The sequence below is a fragment of the Hipposideros armiger genome, unplaced genomic scaffold, assembly GCF_001890085.2.
Source record: "Hipposideros armiger isolate ML-2016 unplaced genomic scaffold, ASM189008v1 scaffold_49, whole genome shotgun sequence".
Taxonomy (NCBI): domain Eukaryota; kingdom Metazoa; phylum Chordata; class Mammalia; order Chiroptera; family Hipposideridae; genus Hipposideros; species Hipposideros armiger.
In genome coordinates, this window is record NW_017731399.1 from 4,407,982 (window position 1) to 4,417,041 (window position 9,060).

Genomic DNA, 9,060 nt, shown 5'->3' on the forward strand with positions numbered 1-9,060 from the left:
ACCAGCCATTTCTGCAAGGATTCCTGGTTCCTTTTAGTAGGCAATGGTCTTTAGAAAACATAATTTGGGTGCTAATTTTTACTGTGTTAGTCATTGTTTTGGGGCATTTTCAATGGCCAGAACTAGAAAATATGCTTTGATTGTTTTAAAGATAAAATGCACTATGCATTTATACTGATACTTCCAATTCATACACAGGAATAAACTGTGGGGTTTTCACTTCGCCTAATCAATCTTACATCTATATTTTCTTTCAACTATGTCAAAATTGTTTCTTCTCAATACCAACTTAATCGCTCATTTAATACACACACAAAAGTCTCAGAATATCAATTCCACTATTACCATCAACAATATGATTTCTGGAAATAAATATATATATACATATTTGCACTTATTTTTGTCCTATGATATATTCAACTAAGGATGTACAGTCAAACTATGTGTTTTAGTCACTCGGTATAGTTTCCTTCTGTGTAGTTATGTCACCCACTAATACATCATTAGATTAATTTGTATCATTTTTCTTTTGTTTTTAGGAACAGTTACCATGTGAATTTTGCTTTATGACTGTGTGAAATATTTAATGGTTCCAAAAATCAAATCTATAAAATAAACAGTATATTCAAAGAAACTTAGCTTCCATCCCAACCTCTTTCATACTGTCTTCTCACTTTGCTTTTGAGTAACTAATTTAAAAAATTATGGTTTAGCTTTCCATTTTGTTTCAATGTAAGCGTATGTATATGCATATGGATCCTTAAGAAAATGGATGCATTTTCTTAGAAAATGGTAACAGATATACATATTTTTTTCACTTTGCTTTTCTACTGAATATCCTGAAGATTGCCCCACAGCAATACATAGACATAATCTTCATCCCTTCCTATAGCTGCATAGTTCTTCATTAGTTTATTCAACCAGTCTCATTGATGGGCATTTGGGTTGATTCTGGTCTTTAGCTTTATAAATACTAATAAGGCAGAGGTTTTTGTTGACTTGGCAGAGCCTTAGGGGAGGAATCAAGGAGTGAGGCTGCTTGGGCAATAGGGTTTCTCTCACATAGTCAAGGACTTAACCTGCACATCTCAGAATGAGATTTCCATTCTCCTGGAACTGTAGCCATTGGTGGAGCCTGGTTCTTGGATATTTGGGAATAAGAGGTCCTTAAATTGTGTTTTTCGTGGGGGTTAGCATGAGCTGGGAGTTCTTAGTGGTTTTGACAGGCAATTATCCTGAAAAGCAGATGGAAAAGAAGAGAATATGGTGCTAGACAATGATCAACCCACGAAAAAAGCATTTACACCCACAGATGCCTGGCTTCCCACTGGGAAAGTTCAATTTAGGGTATTCTACTTTCTTGTATCTCTTGTGTTAGCACTATAGTAGGGGTTATCAATGCCTTTAGGACATTAGAAATACTGTTTCTGACAAGTCTCTTCCTATTTTCTGTCCTCATCCTAACTTGTTTCTCCTCCTATTATCCCTAAATCATATTGTCATATAGCTTACTTCCATTCTGACAGTCATGGCGTAACTTTTGTGGAGTAACCACTCTGTCCTGTTTTCATCCTACTCTCTGACTGCTTCTTATTCTCTTTATTCTCTCCCTGTCCCTTAAAGTTGGTGTTCCCCTACTCTTGGCCTTTTTCACAGTAACCTTTTATATGTCCTTGACTTTTCAGAAAATTCAATGAAAGCTATGGATTTACTCTTTCCTCAGAAACATGCACATTTATTTCCTCCTACACGCAGAGTTGTGCATATAACTTCAAGGAGTTCACGGACACTCCTTCATGAGCACAAACTCAAGGACATCTGCTCTCACACATTGTGGGCTTCTTTTCCTAGGACCTCCATTGCTGTCTAATCACAAATGACTCCCAAATCCTCAAGCCCCGGGCATCTGCAGATGATCTCCTGATCCCCCCATGCCTCTAGGGCATCCCTCCTGGGAGATCTTAGATCTATAGAACTTGTCTCTAGCTGAAGTTGCCCTCTCCTTCCCATAGGTCTGCTCCTCTGCCCACATCTCAGTGGTTAGCTGCATCATTTGGCTTGCTGTCCAACTCACATCCCAGGAGATAGTCTTCATTTCTTTCCTATCACTCCCCACATCTATTCAATGACTCTTAAATGGGAGCAAGACCCTTCTCTTTCCCCCATGCCAGAGCCCTAGTTGAGGCTGCCATCATCTCTCACCTGGATGACTATAGCAGCCCCTTCACTGGCCTCTGGCCTCTAGAAGTAACCTCTCTCCACCCAGGTATCTATTCTTGCACACTAACTCGTGAGATCTTTCTAAATTGCAAGTCTGACCATGTCACTCCTCTGTCGCTAACTCTTCCAAAAGCTTCCCGTTGCCCCACTGAAAAGTTTAGCATGATAAAAAAAAAAAAAGGGCTTTTACAACCTCTCCCACCTCATTGCCCACTGACCAGGGTTTCCAACTTCTATATCTACTTTTTGCAGGACCTCTGCACTGATGGGAGCCAAGGTGAGATTTGATACAAAATTTAACTGTGCAAATGTCTGATAAGCCATTGAAGCAGGTCCAAAGATCACTGAATAGAACAGGGCTGAACCTGGAGAATGGGGACCAGATCACACTTACTGAGAAGCTACTGTGTGCAAGGAGATACCGAGATGAGTAAGACAGGCTCTACCCCTTTACAGTCCATAAAGGAGTGGACAAAAGAGGCGTGTTCCAAATGAACTATTCAACAGAACAGTTATGCATAAATGTCTTAGCTTTGTAACATAAAGGAAAATGCACATAAATGTCATAAGAAAGGGAAAGTACTGTGGTGATGCAAAGTGGGGACAGAGAACTTACAGTTGAGGCTGATTAGTGAAGTCTTTGTGGGAGAAAAGAGTTTGAAGACTTAAAGGGTGGGCGGGGAATGCTACAGAAAAAAAGGAGTCAGGCACTGAGAGAGCCTTCAGGCAGAGGGAATGGTAGGAGCAAAGGTGCATACTGTGCCCTTGGAAGTGAACCACACCTGAGGGTCCTGTTCTCACCTGGGCACAGCCTCCAGCTCCTGAGGAGGCTTTTGGGAACTGATGGATGGCTTTGCTTGCATTTCTCTACATTCACGTAATGAAACCCTAAAATGGTTCCGAGGTGTCCTGGATGTTACTACCAAGTATGGTTGTTGCCCATTTCACAGATGGAAAGAGTGAGGCTCAGAGGAATTCAAGTCAAATTTTCAAACCTTTAAAGTACTTTCTGTGCACTAGGCAATCATCATGGGGAATATAGAAATGCATAAATTTAGTTTTTCCCCTTATGGAAGCAGAGTTATTGGCTATGGAAGTTCAGAAGAGTAATGGATCCCTTTTAGCTGAGATATGAGGTGGCAGTCCAGAAAGGCTTCTTGGAGGAGGTATGGGCAGAGCCCAGGGATGCTGGTTAAGAGGCACAGTCAAGGAATGTGAGGGTCTTTACAGCTGTTCAGCTGAGTACTTAACTATTTTCTGAGCAGCACTTACTCCGCTGAGCTACTGACTCCAGCATGTATTCAGGACTGGGATTCCACCTCTGAGTTGTGAAAAGTCCAAAGAAAACAGGGCTAAAGTGTGGGTAGGATTTGCATAGCTGGGGAGACAGAGGGGGGAATTCCGGGTGCGGGCAGAGCACAGGGCATGTTCAGGGGACAGTGAAGACTCTAAACAGGGTCTGGAAAGGGGCACCCAGGAAGGTTGATTTGTGGAAATAAGGCTGGTAGAGTAGGTGAGGCCAGGCGTTGGTTTTGAATAATTCAGTCTCTCTCGCCTCCTTGGCACTACTCTGTATTCCCCCAGGACCAGCTACTCTTCTGCGATGACTGTGACCGTGGCTACCACATGTACTGTTTAAATCCTCCTGTGGCTGAGCCCCCAGAAGGTAATGGTGATGAGGTTGACAATCACAACAGCAGCTACCACTACTAAGCAGGCCTTGTGCTAAGGGCTTTACATGTCTTGTCTCATTTAATCATCATGGCCCTACGAGGTAGGTATGAACACTACCATTTTACAGATGAGAAAACTGAGGCACAGTTGAACCAGCTGAAATTTCAACTTGAGGACCAAGGCGATGTTTCCCAGACATATAGCTGAGATGGTGGGAGGTGTGAGCTTTGAAGGGAACTGGCCCAGGCTCAGAGATGCTGGTTCTAGGTAGGAGCGAGGCACAATCAAGGAGTGAGGGTCTTTATAACCGTTCAGCTGATCATTTCTGAGCACTTCCTGTTTTCTGAGCAGCACTTACTCTCTGCTGAGCTACAGACTCAAACATGTTTTCAGGACTGGGATTCTACCTCTGAAAAAAATTGTGAAAGTCTAAAGAAAGCAGGGCTTACGAGAAGTTAGGGCCCAGGTCGGGGCTTGAGGGTTTGGAGAGGCACTGCTAGTAATGCCATCTTGTTTCTTGTAGGAAGCTGGAGCTGCCACTTATGCTGGGAACTGCTCAAAGAAAAAGCTTCAGCCTTTGGCTGCCAAGCCTAGGGCCCCAGGTCATAGCAGGTGACTTGCTGCTGAAGAGGCTGAACCAGAGCCCAGTTTAAACCAGATTAAGCCCCTACTCCGATGTATCCAGACAGACCACCTGTAAGGAAAACCAGTCATCACAGAGGGTACAGACACAGGGACCCAAGAGGGCGAGGTAGCTACTTACCTCCCACACACAGGTTTCAGTAGTTCAGCCAGCCCCTCCTCGTTTCTACCAGAAGGATCTTGCACTTTTTGAAGAACAGCCCCAGCCCTGTGGAATCCTCTCACGTGTACCCTAGCACTGTGGCCGTCTCACTGGTTCCCATTTTAAAGGAAGCCATTTTGTGACCACTCATCAGTTATTCATGTGTAGTTTGGTGTTTTCTACCTATTGTGTTCTAAGAAATCTTCTCACAGCTCCTTGCCTCCAGCTGAGGCGCTTCATCCTGGAATCAGCAAAGGAGCAAAGGCCTGTAAAGATGTTATTTATTACAAGCCTCCCTGAAACTTCTAGACTCAGAGCCTGGAGGCCATCTTGACGGTGAAAATTCCTCCTGGTTCCTTGGTCTCTGTGAAGAGGAAGAGCTTCTGAAGATATCAGAGCTGCAGATATGCAGTGGCATCCGTAGCCAGGGCAGTCTCCTGACGGGGCTTGGGAGGGAAGTGGAGGCATTGAGGGGCGGGAGGAAACGTTTTGAAGATCATTTTGAGGCCTGCCATAGCCCATCAGTATTTGTTATCCATCACGGAGTGGCTTTGCGAGAGACCAGGCTCTGTGGGTCCTTCACCTTCAGAACTGGGGCATCCTTGAGGGGAGATGAGCCACAACATGTGGGCAGAGAGAGATGCTGAGACTCTGCCTCCCAAACAACCTGGGTCTGGAACTTGCCCTGGTAGGACTCAAGAGCCAAGAAGGTGAGTGAAGAAGGCTGTCCAGTCAAGAATCTGAACGTTGGTGCAAAGGACTGCAGCTTTCGAGAAACCCTACAGTATTGATGTGACACTATGAATTCCTTTTCCTAAGTAATTTCTTCCTTCCACGAAGTATATGTCTGCGATTGTCTACTAAGGCCTGACTCTGGAAATTTTAGGATGGGGGAGAGATGATTATTACCAAAACAAATAATGGGGGGGCGGGGGTGATGTGATCCTTTATGATCAAGGTGGCAATGATGCAGGACCCTCAGCTTGAGGGCTGCTCTTGTCTTCTAAGCTCCCCAATACATGTTGGATGCTTGTTTTAAAAAAAGCAATGTATTGAGAAGAGATGGGGAGGCTCAGACTCTGAGAAGCCTGTGTTGGAAGTCAACGTTGTGGGCCGGGCTGCCTTTGGATCTCAGTAACAGTGGCAACAGCAGCAGCACACAATAACTGACACATTTCTGGAAAAATCATTTGCCCAAAGGGCAGGTCTCCATGAGTGGGACCCTCGCGCATGCTCAGCTTCCCTGAAATCAGCTCCATCTCTGTGGTCCGGCTGCTTACAACAAAGGCCAAGGTTATTTTTAGCCCTTCAGCTCCTGAAGAAACCCCTGGAGACTCAGAGACTGGGGCTAGTTGGGCCACTTCTGCCTGCTGCGGTGTTCGCTCTGCGACTTGGCAAGAGCCTTCCTCCCAGCTAATTGCTCTTGGCCATTGGACCCAGGGCAGCCTGGCATGGAGCCAAGCTGTGTTGGTCTCCCTCAGTCCTTTTCAGGGTGACCTGTGGCAAGAGATAGGGGTCACTCTCCTGCAGGGGCCTCTGGCCTCAGAGTGAGTTACACACATACATAATGACCTAATATAAAGGGCCCTGACCAGATGGGATTTCATCTTCCTCATAAGATGTTTTCTTACCCCTGCTGGTTGGTGATGCTGGAGGCCCAGGGTTTGGGCAGCTGCCATGTTGTCACATCACTTGTTGACCCCGGAGGGTCACCTCAGAGGGGCAGGTTTCTTCTCCTGACCACTCTGGCTCTCTATCCCCCTACCCCCAGACCCAAAGTGGGGTGTCCTCAAAGGCTGATTATTGGTTTTGAAAATCATTTTGACTTAATTTTAGGAAACAAGTTACCAAAATATCCCATACGCCACAATGGCTTAAAAGTTAAAAAAGCAAATCTGAAACCAGAAACTGTGGCCCTACTACTTGACAGGTCCTCCTTGGAGTATGTGCAGCTCCGCTCCCTACCTCAGCACAGATGACTGGGGCGACCCTGTCCTGTCTCCTCCCACAGATGCTGTGAGGGGCAGACAGGAGGGTCCTGGAACCCGCTGTGGTGGCGGCGGTGGTCATGGCTCGGGAGTGGACGTCAGGAGCGCCCAGAGTTCCCTTCCCAGTTTCACTCCCTACAGGATGGGCCCAACCCCTTCCTCTTTGGAGAGTTCTGGTTCCCCGACTGGAAAGTGGGGATAGCAAAGCCAGCTTATGGGATGGCACTTTACAGGGCACCGCAAGCAGACAGAAGTCTCCAGAGTCACATTTGTCACCCTATGTATTGAAAAAAGGAAGGTGGTGGTAACCTTTGAATTGATCTTTCTTTGAGCCCCAGAGAATAAGCCGGAATTATAGGGTACACATGGATGATCCGAGTTCTGTTTTTGCCTCTGGCATTGAGTTGCTGTGTGACCTTGGGCAAGTCACTTAACATCTCTGAACTGGAGTTTGCCTACCTGTGAAATGGAGATAACACTATTTGTCCTGCCTGTTCCACAGCGACACTGGGAGACCTAAAAAGCATAATATTATACAAATAACCACTGGAGAGCAGTGCTTGTCAGGGAGGGACCACAAATGATTTCTATGCCCCCTTTCTTGTGTGAGTTAGTTGAGATTAGACGCCTTCTTAAAGGAATCTCCATTTTGACCAAAGGGAATTTACATTTTAAGGGCCAGGCTGCCTGTGATCAGAGCCACCAGGCCAAAGCTGTGAGGGAAACCATGACTGTACGTGGGTCTGTGGTGGGAGGTGAGAGATTTACCTTGGGGTTGGGGACTTCAAAATGAGTATACTCAAGGTATTCCCTTCTACAAGAGCGATGCGGCCTAGAACGGGGAGCTGACTTATGGAGAGGGCTATATTTCAGTTTAGTGTAACATTACATTTACAAACTTTGACTTAAAGCCTAGCTCCACTACTTTCTAGCTGGTTGACATTGGGGGAAATGATTTCACCTCTCTGAGCCTCATTTTCCAAATCTGTAAGGTGGAGAAATATGGCCTATCCAGCAGGGTTGTTGCAGGGATAAGAGGTAATGCTGGTAGAGATCCTGGCATGGGGGCCTGGCTTGAAGGCCCCCTCACCATGGTAGCTCGTATCATTGTGTACAGAGGCCATTAATTGGAGATAATGACGTTGTTGACTCTCAGCCCAGGTCTTTGGAACAGCCAGGGTGCCTCTGCTTCACCCCAATGTGGCTCCAGCCGACCAGAGAGAAGGTGAGCCTGCAGGATCCAAGCCGGAAGTTGAAACCCTCTATTTCCTGTAGGTATTTTTGAAACACTGCTTTGGGGGCCTGCAGCAAATCCAGTGCAGGCAACATTGTGAGGAAATAGAGACCAGGTTCCTGCTAGGAGATTTACAGTCTAGCTTTCCTTCCAACCTCCCCCCACCCCCGACACACACACACACACACACACACACACACACTGACTCAGCACCTAAGCCAGGAACCAGCAGGTCCCAAAGGCGGCCCCCTGTCATTGCCCCAGGGACAGGTAGGCAGCCCAGGCAGGCTGTGGAGAGCAGCTCAGCCTGACTGAACCACGCTAGCAAGTGGGTAGGTAGGAAGGAGGCCAGATTCATTTAGAGCTGGGGAAGATAACAGGTTTTAAGGTTGGGGGAGGGTTAGGGTTTCACAATGATGATTCGTGATACTCCGGAGAGTTACACCCAGGGTGCATTTTGGTCTTGGTGCTTTGAACACAACATGATTCCTTTCAGCCCCCTCCCCTTAAAAAGTTCAGCTATTTTAAGGAAGAAAAATGAGATGATTATTATTACTTTTCCTAGGAGGGCAAGTTTAGGGGACAGACCTGTGCTCTTCTGTGCTGTTGAAGAACGATTCCTGGCAACTTCAGGTTTGGGGGCTCAGAGAAGAGGGGCCCTTAGTTTCCTCTTTGAGTCTGCGTGTATAGGGGGTTGGGAGCCCTGAGGCCCACCTTCCCTGGCCCACAGGCTGGTTCTCAGCCTGTTATACAAGCAGCCTCCTTTCCTCCCTCATTCCCTGACCGCCCTCAAGGTCTCCCCTGCTGCTCAGTGTCCCTGTGTCACAACCCAAGGGAAACGATGGCTTTCTGGGCCAGAACCAGCTCACACTTCCAGTGGAGAGGCCCTGATGTGCCATGCCTGGCTCCTTTCCCGAGCTGTGCACTGGTGTCACTTGTCATCAGCTCACATCCCTGGAGAGGGTGGGAGGAAGGCAGGCTGGCTGGCGCGAGGCTGTGGGGAGGGTCACAGAGCTTTCGTTTCAGGCAGAGCGAAATGAGGAGAAGGGAGCAGAGGGCACTTGAGTAGGGTGCTAGAAACTTGATTTCCACTTAAGAAGAAGTCCTGGAGCTCAAGAAGCAGAGAGCATAGCGTGGGAAGGAAGAGTTACTATATCCCA

At 46.8% G+C, this 9,060-nt stretch overlaps 1 protein-coding gene across 3 annotated transcripts in view; it reads left to right on the top strand.

The window, feature by feature from the left end:
* Window positions 1-9,054, top strand: part of DPF3 (double PHD fingers 3) — a 300,997-nt gene extending 291,943 nt beyond the window's left edge. For all 3 annotated transcript variants that reach the window (XM_019640433.1, XM_019640436.1, XM_019640432.1), the window contains exons 10-11: window positions 3,805-3,886; window positions 4,418-9,054. In XM_019640433.1, the coding sequence (XP_019495978.1) occupies window positions 3,805-3,886; window positions 4,418-4,488 (153 nt within the window). In that variant the 3' untranslated portion in view covers window positions 4,489-9,054. The remainder of the gene's footprint in view (window positions 1-3,804; window positions 3,887-4,417) is intronic.
* Window positions 9,055-9,060: the final 6 nt, after the last annotated feature.